This window comes from Chiroxiphia lanceolata, chromosome 1 (assembly GCF_009829145.1).
Source record: "Chiroxiphia lanceolata isolate bChiLan1 chromosome 1, bChiLan1.pri, whole genome shotgun sequence".
NCBI classification, from domain to species: Eukaryota; Metazoa; Chordata; class Aves; order Passeriformes; family Pipridae; genus Chiroxiphia; species Chiroxiphia lanceolata.
The window spans coordinates 62,815,582-62,843,393 of record NC_045637.1 but is presented as its reverse complement, the minus strand read 5'-3'; the positions used below and the strand labels follow the sequence as shown (position 1 = coordinate 62,843,393).

General features: G+C 38.6%; 2 protein-coding genes across 4 annotated transcripts in view; one reads left to right on the top strand and one right to left on the bottom strand.

Annotated features, from left to right (window-relative positions):
- Positions 1-6,118, top strand: part of ERP44 (endoplasmic reticulum protein 44) — a 53,090-nt gene extending 46,972 nt beyond the window's left edge. For both annotated transcript variants that reach the window (XM_032693124.1, XM_032693134.1), the window contains 3 exons: positions 220-361; positions 3,241-3,343; positions 5,525-6,118. In XM_032693124.1, the coding sequence (XP_032549015.1) occupies positions 220-361; positions 3,241-3,343; positions 5,525-5,626 (347 nt within the window). In that variant the 3' untranslated portion in view covers positions 5,627-6,118. The remainder of the gene's footprint in view (positions 1-219; positions 362-3,240; positions 3,344-5,524) is intronic.
- A 2,042-nt stretch (positions 6,119-8,160) lies between these two features.
- Positions 8,161-27,812, bottom strand: part of STX17 (syntaxin 17) — a 32,189-nt gene continuing 12,537 nt past the window's right edge. For both annotated transcript variants that reach the window (XM_032693148.1, XM_032693158.1), the window contains exons 3-8: positions 24,675-24,740; positions 19,285-19,504; positions 13,962-14,080; positions 13,829-13,879; positions 11,776-11,862; positions 8,161-11,065 (exon numbers count right to left, since the gene is read on the bottom strand). In XM_032693148.1, coding sequence (XP_032549039.1) covers positions 10,826-11,065; positions 11,776-11,862; positions 13,829-13,879; positions 13,962-14,080; positions 19,285-19,504; positions 24,675-24,740 — 783 coding nt within the window. In that variant the 3' untranslated portion in view covers positions 8,161-10,825. The remainder of the gene's footprint in view (positions 11,066-11,775; positions 11,863-13,828; positions 13,880-13,961; positions 14,081-19,284; positions 19,505-24,674; positions 24,741-27,812) is intronic.

Genomic DNA, 27,812 nt, shown 5'->3' with positions numbered 1-27,812 from the left:
AGGGCATTAAACAAATCTTCAGTTGGTAATATGGAAAAAAACCCCACTTTAAGAAAATCTGTTATTTTGGTTGAGTTAGTTAAAAATTTAGATCTACTTTCAAGTTTTGCATGTGGTATCTAATATTTCCACCTTTATAATAGTTATGAAAGTGGTTAAGGTTTCAAGATAATAATAAAAAAGTTTTAATATGGATTTTTATCTGCTCACGATTTTAAGGTACAATAAACTTCCTCCATGCTGACTGTGACAAATTCAGGCACCCACTCCTGCACATTCAGAAGACTCCAGCAGACTGTCCTGTCATTGCCATTGATAGCTTTAGGCACATGTATGTCTTTCCAGACTTCAGTGACTTGTCGTAAGTATTTTTCTTTATGCATTTTAATTTGAGAAGGACAAAGGAAAAGGTGTGTGCTCATACTTTAATCAGTACTACGGTAGGAAGACGAGTAAATCTGTGTGATTCAGTGTCAAATCCTAAAAGCAATATGAGTTGGTGTGAATTCATTGTTTAAATGGAGTTGTATTACTTTATGCAAGAAAAGAATCTCAAGTTTTTAGATGCCACTCTTTCATTTCGAAGTTTTGCTGTTTTCTGTAGTAGTTAGGCACTTGCAGCCTAGCATGGTATTTTTAGTAGTGATCTAGATATATCACTTAACTCTAACAGATTTAAAATACTACATGGAACATGTAAGTGCTGTTATTCAGGGATTACTGTAAAGTGCACAATGTAAGAATTCCAAGCCTACTGCTTTGGCTTTTCCTGCTGTGCAATTCTAGCCTTCCTGCATTAGTCTAAATCTGGAAAGCTGGCAGAGAAATCCCTATTGTGTGGATTTTAGAAATCTTCCAACTGCAACTTGGAAAATGGACCATCACTGTCATGTTTATCTGGATGAAATATGTGAGAGCAGAGTATCAGAATGCTCAAGTGTGATATGCCACTGTGATAATCCTCATTACATCAGCCTGTCTCTTTATGTTGCTCTGCTTTGGAAGCAGATGTTCTGTCTCTCATGGCTCAGTTGAGGAATGAAGATGTTTAAACATTCTCTTCAGGGGCCTTATACAAGTGCTCTATCTTTGTCTTCTGATTGGGTGTTAAAACTCCAGTTTCTGTCCTCAGAGGAAGTACCTGCACATGCACTGCCTCTTGAGTCCTGGTTGGATGCCTAGGCTGGGTATTTTGTTTTCGTCAAAGCCAAGGATTCAAAGCTCAGATTCAGCGTGCAACGTTAATGTAATCCCATGTCTGATTCTGCCATTCCAGGAGGCATTTTTCTGCCTGAAATGTTGACATTTGGAAGGAGGGTTTGAACTTGGCTGCTTTCTGTAATTCTCCACAGGCTTATTAAATGTGGTCTCAGTTTGATATATCTTAAATAGTGCTTTTCAAATTTCTGAAGCCATGTATGTTGAAATTCTGATAGGAACACAAATGTGTTCCTATTTCTGTGGAATGTTGTGTTCACCGCACGTGCCAGCAAAACATAGCAGGATATTTACGTTTTAAAAACACTATTTTTATTGCCACTTTTTAAACAGCCCTAAAATAAATTAGTATCTCTTATGTGGGCAATAGAGATGTTTAGTTTAGACTTCCATTTTATGTTTCTTATGTGTTCTGTTTCTGTGAAACTGTCAGAATAATAAGAGCTACTTGCTTGATGTGTACCAGTTGTAACATACAAATGAAGCTGGAAGAGATGTCAGGATTGTAGACAGTTGCATAACGATAAATAATTATTCAACCTTACTCTAGGAGTTTGGGCTGATACATAGAAATATCTAACAAACAGTTTGAAAACAAGGAGAGCTTGGAGCACCTGGGGTGATATCCTCTTGTGTATGTGGTTTGAATTTTTGCTTTGGTTTGTTTGTTGGTTTTTTGTCGGTTTTGTGTGGGCTTTTTGGTTTTTAATAATAAGTAGAATCTTAATTCTGAGACTTTCATCTACCTGTAAGGATATCTGTCAGTTTAGTACATTTCCTGGACTCTTTTACAAACTGGTCCACCAAAAGATTTCCTCTCTCTTTATAGGAAGTTCATATTTTTTTGGAGAATGGGCATTTCATAGGCAAATGAGACCATCACTCAATATTTTACCATCGGCTTTGGCCACCCATCCCTATTCATCCTGCTGTTCCAGACTGGAAATGATAGCAGGGAGTGTTCAACTGTAGCTTCTGAGCAAGAACAGGCTAAGCCACACACGGCTGTAGGTACTAAGTGCCCTTGTTGCATTAGGAAAGGAGAATGTCTCCAGCAATCTGCCTGACCTAGAAGAGGGCAGGAGCCCAAGGTAAAGCAGGGAGCAGTAATTCTGCTGTCCCTATCACCAGGCTAGAATGAACCTCTTTCTCTCCATCAGTACTAATTCCTGATCTTACCTGAGAAGGGAAGAGATCCCTTAAAGTACCACTGTAATACTGATCAGTTACAGACATTGCTTTAGTGATACTCTCTATTATGCTGCATTTTATGCACAGAGTTTTCTGACTATCTGAAATATTGCTGATAGCTTGTCTGACCACACTTTGTTCCTCTTTCCTAAATGTAATAGTTGGTTTGATGAAAGACTCCCTACAAAACCTGTCTCTATTCAGACATTACCTTTTGATTGCATGCATAGTGCTCATTATAGTCTTTTATCTCATCTAAATACTTACTAGATCAACTCTTCACTTTGAGATTTTTAGCCTCTCTGACATTTCACAAATAAAATTGGATGCTGTAGTTTAGCACGTTTGCTGTGGGTGACAGTAAAATGATCTCAGTTTAGATTTACATTGATATCCTCTTAGTGCATATCTCTGGTGTACATGCAGTTGCTGAGGTAATAGAGAGCCTTTCAAAGATGTTTTGTCAATACTGGTACCCAACTGTCATTTGTATCTGTAAACTGTGCATTTGGAACCTGCTGTTCCCTCTTACATTACAGTTAGTGGGGAGCTGAAGGGAGTATACAATGAAGTTATCGGCTGGTACAACTCTGTGGGAGTTATTGAAAAGATTAAATACTTGCTGTGTTCTCAAGAGACAGGGGAAAGAAAGAGAAGCTGGTAGGGTACCTTAGCAAACCATTTGGCTTCGTGTCCTCTAATAATCACCTAAAAGTGGGCATAGTGTGCTAGATAAAGAAAAGGTGGCTACTCTAAACAGTGCATTTTAAATCTTCTGTGTTTGGACTTAACTTGTAATAAACATGGTGGTTTCTGTTTAATTTTTTCCAGAATTCCAGGTAAACTGAAGCAATTTGTACTAGACTTGCATTCTGGAAAACTGCATAGAGAGTTTCATCATGGCCCAGATCCAACTGATGTAGCACCTGGTCAGGTAAGGTTACAACAAATACATTTGATTTGGCCATAGTAAGGACCTTTTTTTACTCCTCATCAGAGCTGTACTTTCTAATATGTTTATACTTTTAACCTCTGTCTCCTGAAAGAGAAATCTGTTTACAGAAGTGTAAAGTTGCCAGTTCTGCTTGGCACTTCCTTTAACTTCCTTTGGGTAAAGGCAAGGAGAGCATTAGCGGTCGTATGGTACCTGTTTGCCTTGAATAAGGGAAAATTATAAGAAAATATATTTTCTCCACTGAAACAGGTCTTGGAGTAGATGACTCTTCTGACCTCATAGAGCTGCTCTTATGTAACTTACATGATTCTCATCTGACTTCAGTGCAAAAGTTGATACTACATCATAGCTGCGTTATTTCCCACACAACTCACTATTACAGGGTGCTTCTGAGGGGAAAGAGCAATTAGTTGAATGTTTTATATAGAAAGTTGCCAGTCCAAGCAGTTGGCAGATTCTTAGAGCATCAAGAAAACATGGATAAGCACTAATAGGCCTTATTGGTTTTATTAACAAATGGCATCAGTAGTGCTCACAGGCTGCACTTGTCTGTTTGGATTCCTCATGGTTCTGTTCCAAGGTTGTCATGTGTGTAATTACATGCCTGGAAGTCACTCCTGGGATCTCTTCAGGAACACAACTACTAGATCCTTCTCCAGACAAAACTCAGGAGCACCTCGGTCTCAGGAAAGAAAGGACATTACCAGCCTTGATTCTCTCTGCTTAGCCCAGTCTTCTGTGTCTTAATCAGCCTTGTATCTTGATACACCACTCAGCTCATGTGCTTGCTGTCATGCTGAAAAGTGCAAATGTAACGACCTGTCAGGGAACATTTTCATTACCTTGGGCACTGTCTAAAGAAATAACCATTTAAAACACTTCTTTCAAGTTATACATTGCATTGTCTGGGCTCAAGGAACCACTTTGGTCCCAGAGGAGACCTGGAGCTCTTGTGTTGGGGTGCCTTAGGCCACCTGAGAAGCCATGGGAAGGAAGTATTTATACAGGGTCATTTTGCTGCTTATCTCTGGGATGTGGTAAGGGTGGCACTGCACTGAGCCCTCTGAATGCAGACTCCTGTTGCCCTGCTTAAAGCTAAAAGATTTAAAAGCATGAAAGCCCTAGAGGGCTTGCCTTGGCCAGGAGAATGACTGCTTCTGAATGTCGTCATGACTGGCCAATAAAATGTGGGCTGAACTGCCTCAGCAGTAATTCATTTAACCAGTAGATCCCTGTGTTTCTCCAGAATTCATTGAGCAACCAGAATTCACTGAGCAACCAGAATTCAAGTCAACAGGAGGAAGTGCAGAAATAAGGGACTGAGACAGGGGCCAGGCAGTCTGTCAGCTTGGAGGGGGACAGGAGTGCATGAGGAAGAGACGCTCTGAGGCAGCTGCCATGAGGAGGAGGCTTGGCCAGGGAGAGAGGAATCTGCTGAGTCCCTGGATCCTGCTGCCTGCATATCTGGGCACAGGCATGGAGCCTAGAGCTGCAGGCTTGCTCTTGTCTCCATTCTACCTTGAGAAATGCACACAAAACCTGGGATGTTTATGTTCTCATCTTCGTATGGCATCCTGCCATCTTGTGGATGTGTGTGTGTGATGAAAATCTGGCCTTAACTAAACTTGAGGCTGCTGGCTTAGGTCACCTATGTCCCTTGAATTGCATGGAGGGGTTTGTGTTGGGGTTTTTTTGGTTTGGTCTTGGTGTGGAATTTTTTTTTAGTTTCCATAAAATACTAAAAATTTTGTCAGCGATGGCTCTTTTGCTCTGGTGTATTTCATAAAGCACACACACAAATTAGAATACTCTCAAAGCAAGTGGTAGACAGACTCAAGCAAATATACAGTGGGGTACGTTTGAAATACTTCTAAGTGCCTTGTAGAGAAGCTTGTGTGATGGCCATTATCTTTGCAATGTGCCACAAAAGGAATATCCTTAACTGAAAATGCTTAATTAATATGTGTGTGCATGTTTGTTCCTCCTACTTGGGGCTTATAATGTGCCTTCAAAAAAAAAAAAAACAAACCCAAGTTTAATTTGTGGGAATGCTGGACATTCATGCACTCCCATAATTAATGCTAGAAATTCATTTTATGGAGGTGAATGGTTATCAAAATTAGTCTAACAAACAATTTTACTGTTTGTTCTGTTTTTCAGCCAATTCAGGATTTAGCAAGCAGCCCACCAGAAAGCTCATTCCAGAAACTGGCACCCAGTGAACATAGGTACACCTTATTGAGGGAAAAAGATGAACTTTAAAAACTTGAAATAATCTTGCAAGCCTTTCAGACAGCAGCGTTGACTTCTGTGTGGTGGAAATAGTAAACCTATATTTTCATAATTCTATGTGTATTTTTATTTTGAATAAACTGAAAAATAATTTTTTCTCCCCAGGCTTGTAAATACATTTGTTTGGTGGGTCATTCTGTACAGCATCTTTCAAACAGTACATTCTTAATGCTATCGTAAAATATCAGAGACCCATCCAGACTCTTGATCTAACTCTGTTCTGTAAAACTTTTATAATCCAAATGAAGGTATCCTTGCCAGAGACATGCTGTTAACTTGCACTATCCCATTAAATAGGACTTCTGGGTTGTTTTCTGTGTAACCTTGGTAGTATGTGCTTTTTCTTCTTCTTCATGTGAACAGCTATCCTGGTAATCTATTTCTTTGTCACATTTTTCTCCAACTTAAGAGGGTCTTCTATTCTGGATACTTGGGAGGGGAATAAATTAAAGTTTTACAGAATCTTGTGTGGTGATTTACTGGCTGTAAATGTCCAAGCAATTAAACAAAACTGAATTTTAAAATACCAAGTGAGGAAAGGAAAGGTTTCAATGATAATGGCTATACTTTGAATGAAGGGGCTGTATTGACCTACTCTGATTTCTTGGAATTAAGATTGCTGTGTTACCCACATGGTTGTGTTAAAAGAACCTGAATGTTGGAAACCCTTCATAGTAAGAGAGGACTGGGGCTGGCCTGGTATCTGAGTTTTGTCAGTCCCAAATTAATATCTGTATGTATGTTAGGATTAGTCTCTGGGGGTTTTCTTTTGTTTGTTTTTCCCCCAGATCCCTGCCTTCCTGGCAGATGCTTACTGTTCAAAGAACCACTGCAAATTTTCTGTTACTCTCTCTGTCTGGCTTGTGCCGTACTTATTGCATAATCTTTGAATTCTGCTCTGAAGAAGGAATGACTGCTTTTCTGTTACAAATTACACCAGCATATGGGCTTTTCTCAATGAATCTTCAAGCTGCTGGGTGAGATGAACTCATAGAATCTGTAAGATGGAACAGCATCTGTTAATTTGTGGGGCATTGTTGGAGATAAATTTGTATAGTACACTTACTACAAAGAATCGAGGACCTGACTTGGGCCCCCAAGGTTTAGTGTCCTTAGAAGTGAGCTTGTTCTCTGGACAGGGGGAACACTGGGTTCAGGTTTACTTAGGAGAGTGCCCCAACTTGTGTAGTAACTGTTCAGGATTCCTTCTGCCTCTCAGCTACGGATGCCACCTGGTCAAAGACTTTCATGGTCTGGTGAAACTGTGGCAAAAGTTGATCCCAGGACAACCTCCTGAATCAAGCCCCTGCAGCACCAGGAACAGGAGCTTTCTAGGGAGCGATTCTGAGGACAGAATCACTAGTACCCACCTACACTAAGCTACAGCAAACTGAGCAGCTGCAGATTTAAGAGCTGAGAAAAGTATTGCAAGGTTTTGTTTACAGGTATACTTTTTTGTTGGTTTTGTGAATCTGCATTTTTGACCTTCTCCTGTTCTGTTCTCCATCTCATGCCAAATCAAGCATTTTTGGCAGCTGAGTCATACTGCCTTCCAGTTGGAATCTAAAGATGTGAGCTAGTTGTGGTTTTAAGGCTGCCACTTGTTTTTTACAGGTCGTGCTACACAATTCCGGCACCCGAAATTTTAGTCAATTCCTGCATGGTGCCTGCAAGTACTCATCTTACTCCTCTGAGGTTCCTATTTTTCCTTGGGCTTCTTATTTATAGATGCTGTTTGGTGGGAGATGTCAAAACTTCTTTTTCTGGAGGAAAATGCTTCTTCATAATCCACCCAGCAGTCCAGGGGCAGGTACTTTTAGCTAGAAAGAGATGAACCCCCTCTGCAAACCTCTCTTAATCCAAGTTTGCTTTTCAGACTAAGGACTTGTTCCCAGAGCTTTAGCATCCCAGCACTAGGTGGACAATTAGCTGTAACACATAGTTTCATGACAGTTACACACTACAGTAATTTCAGTGTGTATTCACTGGAGCTGGACCTGATTCTCCGGGGTTATGGATGACTAGTGACCTGGCTGTGACGGCGTTCAAGTGACTTCTCTATTTGCAAGCAGAAGATTGAACAGCTGCCCTTGCCTAACATGCTGCTGAGTGTCACTTGAGTTTTTATGTGTCTGGTGATACAGAGAATTTGCCTGGAGAGAGCAATTGCTGGACAAAATCCGAGTTGTGTTTCAGACTGAGCCGTTTGACTCTGATCATCTGCATCTGTATTTTAACCATTTGGTGCTCAGCTTACCACTCCCTTTAACACTTCTCAAGGCTTACATGGGAAGTTGTCAAAAATATTAGTATTATCCCTATATGGAATAAAAGTATTCCAGACTCTTTTTAATTGAACTTGCCAAGTCCATTTCTAAGCTAGCATGTGTGTACAAGTTACTAGATTCAGGTGGCTCTTTAGGAACTTGTATTAATTTCAGTCCATGTAAATATTTCAATAGCTGAAGCATGTGTTTGGTAACTCAATACAGGATTCTTAAATCTTGGTAGTGCAATTGTTTTAATAATATAAAATTTGGGAGGGATTCATCTTTTACATGCTGAAAGGAAATAAGCCCCAACGTTCTCAGTAAATGTTACAGCCAGTCTCATAGGAAAACACTTTTATTTGGTCTGAAAGAGTTATTTATATCTTAACAATTTTTCTGGCTAACATGCCTAGCAATTTAAATGCTGGTTTGGTTACTCAGATGCTGATGTTTCTTCACATATGTAAATAACCCACCTATTTTAAAAAATCGTAGCTTAAATAATAGACTCCCACGTCTAGTGTGTACACAATGCTTTGAAATTGCTTCCTTAAAAACGCAAGGGGGAAGAACAGTTCTCCTGCTAGACATTTCATAAACTGAGTGCATACCAGGCTGAATTTGTATAAGCTGGGGTAGGAATTCAGTCTTAGGAATTTAGATTGTCCTGGCATTAATCCAGCGTGGGGGGAGAGGATGGAGTCCGCAAGATTGCTGATGTGGCTGCTGTCATTTAAATGCAGGAGGTTTCACAGCATATGATAGGAAAGCAGATACAGCAGTTTAAAATCATACAAAGAATCAACCACAGTTTTTGATTAAAACCACTTTTTTTTTCTTAGCGTATTCCTTTAAATGTAGAAAATAAATATCAAAGGAACGAACAGCCTATGAAGTTGTTACACGCTCATTAACTCTGTTTACAGCCAAAGTAGATGCATTTAAAGAAAAGTGCTTTTTGCCAGTCAGGAGCAAATGAGCTGAATTACTCGGGTCATGTTTTGCACTCCAGCTGATTTTTACTGTGGCTTTAGCAAATGCAGTTTTGACAATGTCTGCAAATACCGGTGAAAACTGTTCTTGCACACATTGGTTCCCTGAGCCTCAGACCTACTTAAAATAGATGTAATGTTCTAGCTTATAGCAATTTCAGTATTTTAAAAGCAATAAGGAAGAACTGCTCAGAAGAAGTTATTTGTGCTGTAACTAACAGTTGCTTACAATGTCTCTAGGCACAAAAACCCATCATCTGTCATTAGCAGACAGTGATTTCCAGTGATGATACCAAAGTAGTGGTTATCGACAAGGAGCTGTTTCTATAGGATGCTTCCTTGGACAGTGTTCCCTGCTAGGGAGCCTTATCTAAACACTGACTTCAGTGTGCACCTAAATAAAACTGAACTCAAGCAGAGCTCAGGGTGAATTGACCAATCTAAGAACTTTAAAAAATGACTTCCAAACCTCAATTTCTGTTCCCCCTAAACAGTAGCAGCATTAGTCTGGGAACTGTCCTGAAAGTGCCAAACAGTAGATTATGTGACAATAGTACAATTAGGTGACAGTAAAAACACGTTAACACTTCTGTATTTAACAATGGAAGCTTCAGCAGCAACAGGCTTCTTAAGGGTGGTAAGATAATAAGTATCCACTATAAAAAGCCAGCAGAAGCAGCATCTCACCCCATAACAGGCTCCACAGCATGTCCCAAAATCTTGAAAAGGCTCAGCAGCTACTCTACAGTGTGGGTGGAAGCAGATGTTTTGGCACCGTATGCAAGAGGTGTGCAGCTGCCCCAAACAGCCGTGGTTTACATGGTAAACAGTATCAGGTTGATGTTTTCGACAGTCCCATCCTCTGGGGATGCAGCCGGCACTGCCACCATGCAAGGGGCCTCACTGCCTCACCTGCCGCTGACCTGGTGCCTGATGTCACCCTTGAGGGAATAACAGACTATTGAGGGAGTAGGCCTGGCTGCAGCACTGCCTTCCAGGGAAGCTGTTCAGCTCTCCCACCAGAGTGCTGTTGGTGCCAGGAGATGAGATGCAAGGGCAACATCTTGCAGAAAGTGCTGCTTAAGCAAGCTTCAAGTTCAGAATGCCAGAGCTTGGCTCTTCACCCTGTATGGTGTTCTCAGGACAATTATTATCCTCCAGTAGCAGTCCTGCAGGGTTGCTGCTTAGACTGTATAATTCATAACTACACTTTGGGGAAGGTGAGGAGTTCACAAATTTTAAAAAAAAAAAAGGTACCTGAAGAAGAGGAAAAGCTGGTTCTGATGCTGATCTGATATGGCTGATGGAGGCAGATGTGATATATGTGATACATGATATACGTGACTTTTTTCCACATTGCTCACCCAAGATTTTCACCTTCTCTTATGACCGCTGACACTTCCCTGTGCATTACTAAACACACACAGTCGGTCATATCCTAGGGATGTACACAGGAAGAGTTTGGGAATCCAGATAAGTGAAAGTAAATTTAAAATAACCATGAAAGACTGATGGCATTTATTTCCTTTTTTTTGGAGCACTACCATAGAAGCTCCAGCTTCTCATGGCATTCATGGGAAAGCACTAGGGTTTTCCAAGTATCTCTCTTTATATTGTCTGCAAGACGGTTTGTGCAAATTTGGCATGAAGCACCAGTCACCCATCATTACAGCTGTGCATATAGCTCACTTAAGAATTTTATAATTAAAAGTTATCCATACAATTTTCAAAGGACTGATGTCACCATGTCTGAAAAGAGAAATTCTGACATGACTGTTTCAGCCCTCCCAAGGAACAGTAATGTCATCAAAATTCACACAACTCAGCCTTGTATTTAAAGCATAAGGCTGCAAGTCTGTCATTAGCATGGCTACTACACCTCTTCCTGGCCATAATGAACTGATACTTCAGCTGGATTTTTTGGCACTTTGGTGAGAAAGCTCTGGACAGCTGGAAGAGACCTGCTCAATCATTTTTTGTTTTTTTCTTTGTATCAATTTTCCACCTGTGAAGCCCAAAATCCCACCGCCAAGTGCAGCTGCAATTCCTGCCACTTTGAAGCCTGCAAGGAGACCAATGGGACCCCCCACCACTCCACCAATGACTGCACCTGCCACAGGCAGAGCTGCCAGCTTGTATTTTGCAGCCTGTAAAGGAGAAAAAAATATAGTTAGAATACTTGCCTGTGGCGATGTGCATTTTTCCCTCACTGCTCTTGGCAATTACTTGAATGCTCAGTGATAAATAAACTTTACAAATTAGTATTTAAAAAAAGATGCTCGCCTATGCCACATGTATGACAGAACGTACTAAAACAATTCAAAATTGAGCTGTCTTGTGTATGCAGTTGTGAACCAGGTCCTTTCACATGGTTCTGGCTGATTATGTACACTGGGTATTACCTGGTCACCATCATTAAATCAAACAAGAAACTGTGAAAATGCTCAGACTTTTCGTAACGTGTCTGACTCAAGGCTTGGGGCTTATGTAGCAACTGACATCTACAAGGAATGGTATGGAAATTACATGTTGTTGCCAACCTCTTATGTTTATGTGATTCTTGCGTGCCAGTCACCGAATGCGCTTGTCTTTGCAAGTAAACCAAAGTAACCTCAAAATAGCATTAAAAAAAGCCCCCCAAAAATGAAATAATTGTATTTCCTTGTAGCCTGGATATGATAGAAAATTACAAGAGAGATCGATTTTTTTTTTTCCCCTGCTACCTGTGGGTCATTTCTTCCTTATTTCCTTAATTGCTGGTTCCCTCAGCATTAAAGACGGCAGATCAATTGGGTTAATACAGAGGATTGCTGGGAGGCAGAGTACCATTGATTCACCAGCAGGAGCAGATCCCTACCTTCCCCAAGTTTTTGGTTCCCTCTTCAACATTCGCAGCAGCACTGTTGACATGGTCTTCAATCCTGTCAATCTTCTCCTGCTGAGACTAGATGCAAAGGAATTATGAGTGAGGTAACCTGCTGGGAAGCAGCAGTGAGCCAATACACACCATTTTAATGCCTGTAATCAGGACCTCACAGCCGCTTTCATCTGCTGCACACTGCACCCAGCAGCCCTAATGGTGCTTCATGATTAGCATCCGATAACCTCTGCTGAAACTACACACTTACTTTACAAAAATGTAAACTATTAAGTAATAATATGGTGGGGGTGTTATACAATGTCTTGCTGCACTTAGAGAAAACAACCCAAAACATATGATTGCTAAATCTTTTCTGTAAATAGATAAATTTGCATTCCGAAGGGAAGAATAATCCAAACTAGCCTTTTTGTTTCCTGCTGAGTTTCATGTTAAAAAAAATATTCTATAAAGAGCATTTATAAGATCAGTACCAACTCCAACATACAAAGCTGCATCAAGAAATCTAAGCAGAAGTGTTTAATTATGACATTATAAAACAGTGACTTAATTTTACAAATAGTGACAGTACTGAAAATATACTTGATGTTGCTCTGTATTTACTGTTTGATTTTACAAAAACACTCCATCCTTTCTCCAAATGCAGATTCCCCTGCAGTGTCTCTCAGGGAACACTGGAGCAGAAGATAAAGGGGTCTGTGGGTTTGTTCTTATTTTAATCTCAGCAGTACCCGGCCTGTTTTATGTCACAAAATAATGAGATGGCTGATTTTCAGCTTAAAATAAAAGGCATTCTGTTTTGCCTCTTTCTGATTCAGAAACTGTTGAGTCCACGAGCTCCATTTACTATGCAGTCCACACACTTTAGATACTTGGTATTATATCTAATGATAGTTCGTGTAAAATTCAGAAAGTCCTGGGAGCAGGACCTGTTGCTTTAACCTTTAGGACACTGATTGAAAATTTTTGCAGTCCCTCTCCAGCCTAATGGTTCTTAGTTGGTTTTGTTGTATAGGTGATGCAGCACATACTCAGCAGAAAGGATAAAAGCTAGCTTATTTATCCCTACTAACCCAACAGCAAGGAGATTAAAGAACTCTCCTAGGAGATGGGAATTGTGCATTTAAATTCCCTGTGGCACAGGAAGAACTAAACACTGGGAACTGAGTGTGGATGATGAAGACATTTTGGCAGTATTGTGAGAGCAGAGAAAGAGCACGATAAAGGTGAGGGATTTTTCTAGTACTCCTGATTAAGTGAGAAAAAGTACCTGAGAAACACCCACCCTGTGCAGTGAAAGCTGTTGCCACCATTACAGTTAGAAATCGTACAAATTAATGGGTAGAAATCTGCAGACAACACTAGAGCTTCTACTGAGGTTCAGCTCGTGGCCACGTGCACTGGTAGGACATTGTAGTTGTTCTGTTCACAAAACTTAGGAGCAACTACCAGCGCTAGTGCTGAAGCAGCAGACTACTGCCTCCTCAGAAAGTTACCTTGGCAGAGCCTGAATCCACAGGAGAGCCACAAAGACACCTGTAGCAATGAGTCACTGATGTAGGGAAGGAAGAGCTGTTAGTTTTCTAACCAGACAGAGCAGCAAAGTAGTTAAACTAATGCTTTTGGACATTCTTCTTGTAAATGTTACATGCATCACTTACGACTTTGGAAAGTGTCTAATGTCCCACCTTGGAAACTATAGGTGTATTTACCATAGGTCCCAAGTAGCAAAGACAGCACCTTTGTGCAGGCATCTCAACTCACTGTAGGGAAACTGCTCTGCCTCTACTGGCACCTTGAAGTTCCTAACAGTGACCAGGATTTTGTAGTCTTGAATATTGGACTGAATAAATGTTATTATTTTCTTAATATTATTTTGCTGTTCTGTCATTTTGATAAAGTGATACTAGCTCAGTCTGAGCAGTCTAGGGGCAGAAGTATTGCTCATCTTTTTTGTCCCCACCTAGGAGTTACCCATTCACTCTCTTTTTGCACAAGACTGCGTAGGATAGAAGACAGAATTAATACTTACGCTGACTAAGAGAGAAAAATCAGTCACCAACTGGCTGAGCTCAATCAAGTCCTACAAATGAAAAGCAAATGTTATTTTGTAATAGTTGCTAAAAACAAGAGGACCAATGTGCAATAAGGGAGTTCCAACATACCCCTTCTAAACTTTCCCAGGATTCAGCTGCATTTTCTTCTTGAGGTATTTCCGGAAGCCGGGAGTAGATCTGGATTAAACTTTGGGAGCCGTCCTTCACTTCCATGTTATATAAAGTTTCTGAATCAGAAACAGGATGTTTATATAAATGCACTGAATCAGAATGCAGGTGATGTGCAAACCTTCTCACTCTTAAAGTTTCTCAAGAGTAAGCTGATACTTGACCTAATTCAAGCCAAGCAACAGCCCTGAAAATGATCATATAGGGGGAAGTCTTACAGCACTAGACAGTTTCTTAAAAGGATGTTATTGACAAAGAAATAGATTCATTTCCATTAGCACACTTTCACAACCAGTTCTGAGAATGATATTAAATTATACTCCTGAATTCAAGATCATTTAATTAATTTTGTATCGACCGGGCTAAGAAAACTGAGCCTGGGACAAAAACTTTTCATGTACATATGACACATAAAAGCACTGCGCTTCCAAAACTGAGCAGACAGTTACTCACTTTACGATAGATTATCATGCCACTGGTTTGATTTTCAGCCATTTGGGACTAAAAGAATCTGGAGGAAAAGACTTCCAAAGTAAAAGCAGTGAAAACCAAGTAACACGGTGCCCAGCATTCAGTGCCTGATCTGGTTGGGTAACGGAACTGTGAGGATGACAAACATTTGCAGCTCAGAGCTGTACAGGAGATATTCTCAAGTAATTCCTACTTTCTAAATCATCTGGACTGAATGCAGAAGACATTAGGACAAAGTACAGTGGAAAAAATGGGGAATGAAAGACAGTGAGGTGGCACAGGGGAGAGCAGATGCAATGAACAGAAACACACGTACCTCCTCCACTCAAATGGCTCTTGAGCCATTACAGATGTAATAGACGTGTGTATAATTGTGGACAAGTTATTAAGTGGTAATAAAGAATAACAACAAACAAGTGTGGCTTTTTGTAGCAAGGATTAAGGAAGAGAGCTTGAGAGCCTGAAAGGCAGACTGGAGAACGTATGTAAACACAGTGCAAAGATCATGTTAATTCAGACAACTTCAATTTCTGAAGGGAGATCGCTACTTTAGTAGGACACGTGTTTCCTTCCTTGGGAAGGTGGTCTCAAGAGAAAGTTTATTATGGGGAAGGCTGGTTAGATGTGTCACAATATTAAAATGTAAATACTGTGTTAAAATCTATAGAATCAATGAATGTGCCAAGGTATGATAATAATATTATAGAACTGTTACAACAACAGATATGAACAACAGAAAACAAAAAATATATTCATTAAAAAGTCGGTAACAGTGCATGCTTATTCATGGAATTATTCTAAGATAAAATAAAAATTATACATTTTCATAGCATTTGTCCATTTCTCAACATTTTTATCTCAAAACACATTAAGGACCTAATCTTCTTCCTCTCAGATCAATAAAGTCTTAACATCAATGAAGTTGATATTCAGTTGATAATTACTAAGTAAGCAGAGTAACAACCACGCAATAAGCTATTTGGGGTTTTAATTTGGGCTTGGTTTTCTTTCTAATTATTTCTACTCCTTTTCCTTCAAGAATCCAGACATGGAAGGCACTTCACATTCTACAATCATCACCTGTTCTTCCAGAACATATTTTTGATTTATAACCTCAGATTAATTAATGTTTTATACTCAGTTCTAAAATATTGTTTCCCCCTTTTCAGTATAATTAATCATGTATCCAAACGTGTGCATTTTTGAGAAAACAGTTCTGCTACATACTCTGACATTTATCATTGGTTTTGAGTATTTTATTCCATTTCAATCCTACACATCCTACTTCAAAATCAAGTTTCTTCTGCCAAGAAAAGTGTACTCTTCCCTAATCAGCTGTATGCATGTTAAGTTGGTTGAAATTAAAATATTCATAATTCAAAAGTAAAATAAAAAGCTCACTAAGCAAAACTGTCTCCTCACAAGACTGCTCTGGTCTGTCCCTAACAATCTATGCTGACCTATTGTAGAAAAGCACATTCTTGAAAGTGTATAAATGATACCGAAGTTTTGCATTACACTCATTCAAGAGAAATTAAAACTGTAAGTAGGTTTACATGTTATCATTTTCTAATAACTAAAATTAGTGGGGAAAAAATTCCTCAAGAAAATTCTGAACTCACTTCAGAAAACTAAGGTAAAGAACAAGAAGGGTAAGATGTGGTCACATTTGGACTGAAAGTATGAGTAAGAAATTTATATTCACTAGTTCACTTTTTATCAAATCTAACCAATATTAATAGAACTGAGAATGGAAGTGGCTTCACAAGTTCACTTACAGCATCTCCACAGAAATGCAATAATACAAAACACCTTTGCAGATTTCACAGAGCGGCTTTGCACCTCATTACACTTGAGATAAAAATCTAATGCTCTGGAAGATTCAATATGTTGCTTAGAAGATTTTAGTAATTTTAAGAGTGGAGTCTCGCCTTTTGTTAATATTTGTTTAATATGCAATTAAATTCCATTTCTATTGGCCCTCAGCTGAGGGTAGTGAATGGGGGAAGGGACTGTATCGTATCACTGACATGTCTTCTAAATGGGAGATTTGAATTTGTAAACTCCTTCCTTCTCTACCAGATGGGAAGCAACATGCTACAAAGAATGGGTGTACTGAAGCTCCTTTGATTAAGATCAACAGCCAAGATTTGCTTTCAGGACTGCAGCCTCTAAGCACAAAAGAATAGGCAATATATTGTGTCTGTGTTAGCAATTCAACACAGCTGCTTTCACAGGCAGGTGAACTTGAAAAAATATCTGTTTAATTGTATTTAGTTGTCTGCCTGTCTGTTTCACTTTAAATGGGGTGAATTATTTCCATATTCATTTCCATTCCCATCCCAATCTTTCTGATCAATGTCTTGTCTTTCTGAAGTGCTGTTACGCTCAATGTCCTCCATACTTCAAAGGTATTTCAGATTTCAAAAGCAGTCCTGTTCTTTGAAATTAAACTCTGGTTCCTATTTGCCACCTGTGTAACTGTTAGAAAAGCAATGCAAGCCAGGACAAGGCCTTTCCAGTTAAATACCAGAATGTACTGAGAACAACTGCAGAAAGTTACCATAAGAAGAGGTATCTTAAATTTACTTCGGATCGTAACAGAGCTCACAAATAGACTGAAAGTAATGGCTAATATGCATGAAAGGAATCACTGAATACTGAAGACAAAGTGCTGCCCCCAAAAGAGATGTCAACAAATTAAGTAAAATTATTAAGAGAAACTATGTGGAAAAAGTTCCTAAAGGATAAAGGACTGCAGAATTGCTGGGAGACACTAACAAAATAGGCTACACTGAGGATGACACCGAATTGTCCTGATGCAGAGGAAGATGTTTATGGCTTCACCAAGAGCCATGGATGTCAAGTGCCCTGGATGTCAAGAATTTGACACACAGTATTAGTACAAGGAATAATATAAGCACAGAAAGTTAATATCACAAAAACTAGGACATAAATAAATTTCAACTACCAAGGGACATAAATGGTACCAAGGAACCTTCTATGAATGCTTTTGAAGTTAGAGGAAGAAAAATGAAGTGTAAGTGCATTGCCAGGCAAAGAAAGAAAATTACAGAAGACCCACAGAAAGATTCAGTCAGTCTTTACACAAACAGGTAGATGTCATCAGGTATTGGATGCAATTAATTTAAAAAGGAAAGAAAAAAAGAGATAGGCTGAAACATAATGAGAACAGGTTAAAAATATTTAGATGAGCTAGGCCTATTTAGGGCCTGAAAGTTTGCCGAAATTCACTCTAGAACATTTAAGAAACTACTTCTGAAAGTTCAAGCATATTTTTGAGAACTTGAATAAGATGGTCCAAGAGGGCTGCAAGAGAAGCCATTCAGTTATCTGAATCAGCAGAATGCAGCAAATAGTCAGACTTTGAAATCCACAAAGATACTAGGACAAACTACTGAACAACCAACTACAACATGCTGAAGGTGTTGAAGAGGTCAAGACTCATATGTTAGAAGCCTAAGAGTCTTTTTGATGGCCTTGTAAGAAGACAGAATGTTTACAATGAGGGTGTGAGGCACTGGCACTGGCTGCCCAGATAAGTTGTGGATGCCCCATCCCTGGAAATGTTCAAGGCCACACTGGATGGAACTCTGAGCAACTTGTTCTGGTGGAAGGTGTCTCTGTCCATGGCAGGGGGCTTGGAACTAGACGATCTTTAAAGTGCCCTTCTAACCCAAACCATTCTATGATTCTCTATTTGATATATACTGACATTCACAAGGTTTTTTGATACTACTGCACATGACATTCCTGAAATCAAGCCCAGTCTTCAAATCCTCTTTTCTCCCTGCTCAACCATGAGACTTGCTAACTTGTTAATCACGCTTGAAAGAGTTCTTATAGTTCTGTATGCAGCAACAAGAAGGGTCACAAAATCAAATCTGATGGCAGTTTCTTCTACAGTGCCATTGACTGAGAATGCTCTTTCGATTTTAAGACACATGCAATGTCCAAACAATTCTGAACAGTATTGCTACGGGAACAATTAAATTAATTACTGGTATGTGGAAGGATTTAATCCTGATGTAACCAACTTTCTCACAGATCATTAGGAGAGAACACTGGCCGGTACCAGAGCAAAATACAGGCTTCTCCTGAAGACACAGTGCTAGAACAAGGAAAGAAAGACATTTCATACAGAAAGGTGGGAAGAACAGCACACATATCTGACTCATAGCATGTTATAGTGTGTTTTCAAAATCTTTTATTTGAATGGATTTATACTCTTTTCTTCTTTCTTTTTAGTTACCAAGTTAAAATGCTACAGGAAGAGATGTTCTCCTTACCTAGAGACTTGCTCCTCTTTTTCATATATTTCAGCAGTGGTGTATTGTACTGCCTGTCATTTAAAAATCATTTTCTTCATGATGTTTCTTCAAGCACTAATTCAACGAAAATGGCCTAAATGATTACTTGCACATGATGAAATTATTTGCACCGGGGGCAAAAAGAAGTCAAGCTACCATGAAATATGAATGTAAGTATTCTGCTTCCTATGAACAGTCCTCTATTTCAAGATCCAAGGCTACAGTATCTTTCTCATGGAAGGCCACAACTATTTAATTTCTTAAGATACTTAAGCATTTTCCACTTATCAAAAGTCAGTCACAGGTCATGACAAAAGTGTGATATATGGAAAGAACTCTACTTCTTGATTAACAGCTATTATTCAACTGAAATCTCATTTGTTTACTTCATTTACATCTGGTCAGCAAAATTCCGTACTGGATACAATGATATACAATAAACACAAATTAAATTCTACTACCTCCTCCTACAGTTGCAGATCTGGTTAAAGAGGCATCCTCCTGTCCTTCAAGTTGCCTTCTAAGTTCTTCTGCAGATTCGGAATGCAGCTGCAGGAAGTCTTTAATGGCAAATGAAGCTTCGTCTTTAACAGGATTTATCATTCTCTGCAGACCTGGGATGTCTTCCTGTCGGACTCGCAAACAGAGTTTCTCCATCTCTCTTATATTGGCACGGAGTTGCTGCAAACAGTATTAAGAGTTATTCTGTAGCCAACAGAATATTTTGTGTACCAGACATCTTCAGTGCTTGGGAAGTAACTATCATCTTCAGGATACTTAAATAATCTTCAGAAGTGCCGTTTCTACTTAACAAACTAAGACCAAAAATCCCTAAAAACTCCCAGATTTCAAGCAATCCCTGTGTCATCTCTCTCTCTCCTCTACATCCATCTTCTTTTCCAGACTGCATTGTGTTTCCTGACTGCAGCTGGTTCGCCTGTCAAAGATTCCTCCAGTTGCTGCAAAGCCCACGCCTAAGATAACACAGTGAACCCTCCCCTTGCACCCATCCTGGCTCTCCCAGGTTGTTATTCGTTACTCTTGAAGGAAGGCATCTGTGCTTTCAAGCACTTCTTATTTGGAGGTGCCACTGCACCATAACCAGCTCATTAAGTCTGTGTATTTTTAGTATTTGCTTCCACTTGTGGGTTCACTCAGTTCTCCATCTATAAAAAAAAATAAATGGGAGTTGCAGCTCCCAGTACAGCCATCCCTCAACAGTGCAGTGAGGCATCGCTGCGAGCTACCTGCTGAGTCTTTTTGGACATAGCCTGTTTTCCATAAGGGAAAGCAAGCCATTCGCCCCAGGAAAAGAAGAACCAAAGATCAAGGGAGAGATGGTACCTGTTATCTAATGAACTAATTTATCCATACTATCAGCCAACCACAAAACAAGGGAGAAATATTTTTAAAGCCATCCCCACCTGTGTTTCATTTTTCTGGCTGTCAGACTTTGTACTTTATCCATTCTCCAAGTCAGTTTGTTTTATTTTGAGTTTCAATTAAAGTATTTAACTAATTAATTCACTGTGTAATTGCTGAAGTTATTTTTGTTCCTGTGATCAATTTAGGTGTTTGCCAAAATATTTATACAAGTTGCAACAAGTTGCGATAATATCCAAATAAAGTAAGTGATTGCTTTTCAAAATTTGCTTTTTTTTGTAATAATAAGTGACTGTGGTGATCACAGGACTTCAGAATACAGTCACTCACAATCCCCAACTACCCCAAAACTACCACTTCCATTTGTAAAGACAACTTCAGGGACAAAGAATAAGGATTACTTTTTTTTAAAATACTTACATTTTTTCAGATAAGGGCAAATATATTTGTTTGATTGGAATATCAAATATAATAAAACATAGAAATATTTCTTTAGTTACAAGAGTTTTGAGAAGATATAAACTATTTACAACTAGGAAGACGAGACTGTGTGCAGGCATCTACCATGACATAAATTTCTGTCTACAGCAAAAGTAGAGGGATTTTTTATTGCCTGGTCTTTTAAAATCTAAAAATGCACACAAGTTTGTCTTCCAACAAATGAAAAGAAGAAATTTATAGTTTAAATTATACCACTTATTGTTTTAGGACAGAGGTTTTATCTAATTATAAAAAAAATAAGACTGTACTAAAAATAATATTAATTGCATTGCATTACAAAGTGATATAATAAACCATATTCTCTATCACATTATTTAGCAATTGTTTTGAATATTCTTCTCAAAACAGAACAAGAGAATAGAGTAACACCAGTGAGTGGTTAGAAACAGAAAGGTTTTCTTCTGTAATACAAATCAGGTACAGGTAATGCCTTAGAAAGGCAATATTGCTTACCTGAAAAAGTGGAACTAGATGGAATTAATTTTATTTATACACATCAGTAGAATTAATTGGTTTTAACATTTATGAAAAAAATGTAAAAAATATAGTTAGAGAAGGAAATTAATTCAACATTTCCTCATGTCTAACAGAAATCCCTCTTGCTTCAGTTTAAACCAGGTATTTCTAATCCTCCCTGTTCAAAACAGGGAAAGACAAGTCCTGTCCTCTTTGCAACCATCTTTTCCGTGTTTGCAAACACACAGCACAACACTGTCAGCTGCTCTTTGGGCAAAATAAGTAATCTGTCGATCTTTGCAAGTCAGTCTTGTTTTCTCAGTTTCTGACTATATTCACTGCTCTCTCTAATCACTTTGCACCCTTCTTAAAAGCGTGGTGCCCAAACTAAGTCAGACCCCTGACTGTTCTACCTGGGATCCTTCTACCCCTGATCAAAGAGACTGTATGAGAGATCACTCACTACTCTCCCATTTATACATCCCACTACTTTATTTGGGTTTTTGTATCACTACCACACAATCAGTTCACTTCTACTCTGTGTCCCTCAAGTCTTATAAAATTCTTGGCCTAGGTCAAAGGAACTCTGAATTTAAGAATATATTGACCCTGCAGATGGCCACAGGCTGCAACAGGGAGCTAATCTTACATGATCCCTCACTGACACCATAAACCATCTCCTGCAGAAATAAACTTTTTTACACTGCTTCTCGTGCCCTCCCAGTGTATCTACATAGTATGCCAGAAGGGTACCTATAATTTGAAGACTGCATCATTTTAAAGATGGTACAGAAGACCTGAGACATAAAACTGAGCTTTGAAGATTCATGCAAAAGAGAGCTGACAGGAAGCCATCTTTCACTTGTAAACCATTTTCAGTTGAAATAAAAATCGTAAAAGCGAAAAACAAAAAAAGGAATAGATTAACATTTTCAAGCAGCTTTCTGGGTCAGAGCAACACAGTGGAAAGACTACATCTGCCTAGGTATGTTTTGCAGAACTGAATCTCCTTTTGTGGGACAGATATAGGCTAAAACCAGACTGTTCATCCACAGTATTTTTCTTTTTTTTTTTTTTTTGTTCAATGTCTTACATCCTCTCTAATAACTGCAGCATTTTCCTTCCTCTCACTATGAAAATGATCAAGGCTGTCCTTAGGTTTTGCAATAAAATACCACCATTTCATTGAAATTACTTAAACCTTGCAATAATTAGTTAATTGTATGCTACAGCCAGCACGTATGTGGCCAAAGCCTAGCAAAACTACATATTGATTCATGCCCCAACATTTTACAAAGTCCACGGACTGTCCCTAAAAATGAAAATATACATGAATATATACATTTGTGAAAACTAATATATGATACACATGAACTATTTCCTCAGTATTTTTGAAAGGGTGTCATCGTGCCCTATGCATAGATTTCTCGGTTTTTCACTTTCTTTTACTGAAGTTCTTAATGTGGCATCCAGCCACCAGAAAGAAGAGGTATAGATTTATGCCTCATCTATACTTCTATTGTAATTTTGACCATCATCAAAAGTACAACAGAAGTAATTATTCTGGGTAAACTGAAAATTCAGAAAAATGGCTAATTATGTGCACATGGATTAAATGTAGAATGGCTGTGCATATATTTGTCTAAAACCTGTGGCGGATGCCTTGGGTCAATATTGACTTAGGGATTCCTAATGTATTTTTACAACATCTAATTCTGAGAGCAAAGTGTGTGCTGCAGAGAACATTTGGTATCACAATAATTAATCTGATTTCTTTGCAAACAAACAGATCACAAGTCCATTGGTAAACATTTAAACAGCTTACAGCAAACACATTCTACATGTCATATAATTTATTATCAAGTACTCCAGACTCCTAAATATTTAATTAAAACAAAGAGCTAGCCTACTCTTCTCACATGGACCCAGATTCTTACTCTGCTCTCTGGGTACCAGAATGTGAACTACTTTATTGTATAACTTGTATCTAGATCTAAAGGCAATAAGCATTATAAAATATAAGAAAATTTATTTTGGTTGAAAGTGAAAATGGCAAACTTTGAATTCAAGACAAATATAAATGTTTCTAGAGACAAGAAGTTTTCTTATTAACATATCTAAAAATATCATCTTCAACACGATTGTTTTTTCTCTAATTATTGATAGATTTTGTCTTGCTAAACAAATGATACTGATAACTAAAAGTTCCAAGAGAAGCCTTTCCCACAGCTCAGATGTGAAAGCAGATCAGAGAACAGACATAAGCAAACACATGCTTCCTACACCACAGCTGTTAAAACGTCACTGTTTTAACAGAACATCCACCTTTGGAAGACTCTTTGAATATTAAGAATAAACTTATATTCAAATTTCAAAAATATTTGGTGAAAAATCAAAATAAACATTCAAACCTCCAATTTACAGAAAAATCAAGTGGATTTCATGTGTAACTTCTTATCATCTACATTTTAAAAAAGCTCACTAACATCTTTCGTTCCTCAAAAAACACACATAGCCCCAGCTCTGCCTACTATCTGGTTGTTTAACCAGGGTGAAGTTCTTTCTGAGATGAGTTGTTTTGGGTTTTTTTTTTTTAGATTTTTAGTCTGGTCTAATTTCCCGCAGGAATTAGTAATGCACTGAAACAAACACAGGAATTTAGAGCATTAGAATTGTGAAATGCAGTAGTTTAGGACTGTGCTACTACCTGTGCTGGCAAAGCCTGCTTTTCTAGTTGCAGTGTAGGTCACAGAAGGTTTGTTCTAGTAGCAAAGACACGTTCCTTCTCTGAACATCTACGAAACCAACACAAGATGCCTCTCCTGCTCGCCAACACACGTCTGTCCCCAAAATACTGGCAGTACAGCATGTTATAACCACTACCTGCTGTATCTGCCTCAGCAAACTTTGCCTTGCAGAGCTGGTCTTTGTGTCTTTCTGTATTGATAATCTCCTTTGGCTGTGTGCTATTTAGCAGTGTGAAGGCTGATGTTTGGCATGAGCTTCTGCATCATTTTCATCAAGACATGCATATTTTTAGAAACAGCTGTGCTGACTTATGGCTGACTACACATGAAGTCACTGAGATGATGCCCATGATGACAAATGTGTCTGGTATTTCCTCCTTTGATGACATTATGCAGCTAACAATAGATCTGCACACCAAACTAGTAGTCCAGATGTTCTGTTTGTCCAAAATCATGCTTTAAAATTATCAGTATCCCTTATTGCAATACCTGGCTTCTAATTTAATAATGTAGGAGGACTGTTTGCAGAAGACCAGAGACTCCAAATTTTTGTTTGTTCAAGAATGCAGAAACATTTCTGATTGCATTTGCCTCATAGGACACAATTAGGAAATTCCTATCTTTTAAATGAAGTAAAGCAAAACCTAGTACTTGTTAAATCCACCTGTCAAATACATGTCTCTCTCTAGATCCATCTCTGAGATAACTGGAACTGTGTAGGTAATTTAATTCCATTAATACTACAGTCATTTTAATATCCTTACCTGAACTGTTCGTCCTGCGTTGATGTGCTCTTCGTGCAACCTGTCCCAGAGCCTGCATCTCTGATACTGAAACAGAGGAAAAATACTCCATATAATTGCTATTTTTAACAACTGCTATGCTGAAAAAAAAAAGGCACTTTTGGTAAATAATCACTTTAATTTTCCAAAATTGACAGTAAAGAAGCTGAGTCATAAACAATTCTGCTGCAAAATCAGAGAGGTAAATAGCAGTTTATCACAAATTTTGTGAAAAATTTTGTACAATGCATTTTACTGAATGGCCGATAACCAGGGTTTAGTGTCAGTTTTTAACAATAAAAAGATATTGCATCCTGATATTGCTGTGGGCATAAATCACTTGGTGGGCAGTAAAACAAATGGTAGAAGCAGGAAAAAGGAATGGAATAGTGGATAAGCAGTACGGGTCATATAGGACAACGAGGTACCTGGTACTATTCACAAGGAAAATGGCATTCATTACACAGTGCTACTGTCTACATTTACACTTACCATTTCTATATAGTTACAAACACAGCTACAAGAACCATCAGGGCAGATTTGGCACCTGCATGATGTTCCACTAACTTCAATGTGAAACTATCCATAGAGCACTTCCCACACGACAGAGACCAGAGTAATTATTCCATTAGCAGAGAGCAAGTTTAGCAGAAGAACTGCATATTATCACATATAAACCTTTTCATCATTAAAATAAATCAATCCCTGCTATAGGCAGTTGACATCAATAATATAGAGACTTTATCCTGAAAAAGAGTAGTAAAATAACAGAAGTAGAAGCTGTGATTCCTGGAACGTGTGCTGAAACTATCAAAGAATGCATCTACAATACTAGACAGCATTAGAATATTTATTTAATTGTTTAAATAACAAGACAAAACATTTACCATGATTTGTGAGGTATTTTTAGGTAAAGCTTAATTCCTCAATTTCTTAATATGCTTTGTTACCAATAAAAAACCTTTATCTACAGTCTAATCTTTCCATAATTATTTTCATAATTTTACAGGCCATGGCAATAAGGATCACAAGTCACTCAGCTTGGGAAGATACAATGAAAAATCTGAAGTTACTACTTATTTTCAGAGAAAAAGTTCTTTCACGTTAGGATTTTGTGGTGCTATGGAAGACAAAAGGTTTAGTGTTCAACTAAGTCAGATTCATGTCATTTTTCTAGGAAACTAGCAACTTCTGCATAAATTACTATGCCACTAAAATTACTGCCATTGTTCTTCAAAATCAAATGGACAAAAAAACCTGTATCAACAGTATATCTTACAATTTAGTCATCCCTGAAAAAGTACTGAAACAGGAATTTCTGAGGTTGTAACAGAAGGGGTTTAGAGAAAAATTTCAACTGACTGTAATACATTGTCCAAATAACTAGTAATAAAAAATCCTGTTTTCCAGTTACAAAGAACAAGAATTCCTCAGGAAACCTTTACTGGTCTTTATATTTTCTACTAGAAATGCTCAGCACATTTATCTGCTTTATATATTTAGAGGTATTACTAGTTTGTTTCAAAATTCCTAGTAGGTTAGTGATGAGCTCAAAGAATCCAATGACTTAATACTGCCAGAGCAATGACATTCACGTGGTCAGCAAATTCCTCCTTGTTGTCTTCTGTTTGTTACCCAACCCAAAATAGGCCATGCTCCCAAACAATGTTCACTCTGGAGGCCTCAAGGATAGTAAAGCTTGAGAAGAGATGGTATTGATGTTATTCATCATGAAAGTTTGGACTGTTCAGCCTGGAGAAGTTTGCATGGAGAGCTCACATTAGCCTTCCAGTATCGAAAGGGGGCCTACAGGGAAGCCAGAGAGGGACTCTTCATCAGAAACTACAGGGACAGGACAAGGAGTAATGGCTACAAATTGAAAGAGGGGAAATCTAGGCTAGATATGAGGAAGCAATTCTTTACTGTGAGGGACACTGGAACAGGTTGCCCAGGGAGGTTGTGGATGACCCAACCCTGGCAGTGTTCAAAGCCAGGTTGGATAAGGCCTTGAGCCTAGTGGGAGATGTCTCTGCCCATGGTTGGGGGGTTTGGGACTAGATGATCTTTAAGGTTCACTCCAACCCCTTAACATTCTATGATTCTATCATGAACAAACACATGTAAAACTGAGAGAGGTCCATGAAGTAAAAACATCTATGAAATCCTAACCTGTTACAGCAGGTCCAGAATAGGGCCACAAAAATGGTCCAAGAGCTCTAACACCTCTCCTGTGAAGACAGGCTGAGAGAGTTGGGATTGTTCAGCTTGGAGAAGAGAGATCCTACTGCAGCCTTTCCATAAACAAAGAAGGCTTAGAAGAAAGACAGAGACTTTTTACAAAGGCCTGTAGTGACCAGATAAGGGTCAACACTTTTAAATGTTTAGAGGTTTGGATTGCACATAAAAAATTTCTCTATAATGAGGGTGGTGAGGCACTGGAACAGGCTGTCCAGAAAAGTTGTGGATGCCCCATCCCTGGAAGTGTTCAAGGTCAGGCTGGATGGGGCTTTGAGCAACCGTATGTAATGGAAGGTGTGCTTGCCCGCAGCAGGGGGTTAGACTAGATGACCTTTAAAGTTCCCTTCCAACCCAAATCACTCTGTGGTTCTGTGATATTTAATCATAATTATGCTATACTCAAATAGTTTGTATTTGACATCAGAAATATAAAACATTAGGCTACTCTTAAACACTCGATCTCTTTTCCTCTTTGTCCCATTCCGTCTTGAGAGCTCTCTTTACAAAGAAACCTTCATGCTTATCCTTTAGACCTCTTCCATTTCTCCTTGAAAGTATCCAGTGGACATGGAGAGAACTCAAAAACTCCTCATAATATTTCCTGCTAAAAGCTCTTCAATAAATGTCTTACACAAATGTATACACTCATATGAAGACTGTAGTAAGACTCAGATATCTTAATTTGTCATTTTGTGTTGCCACCACAACAATGGTCCCCAGCCAAAGGTAAAAAGTGTTTCACACAACATCCTTCAGCTTTGGCACAGTGACAGGAAATGAAATTAAAACCAAAAGCGACAGAGAAAACAGTGTCTTATAGCACTTTTTTTTTTTTTTGGAGGATTGTTGCATATCACCAACAAAGTCTAGGGTAGTATGCCA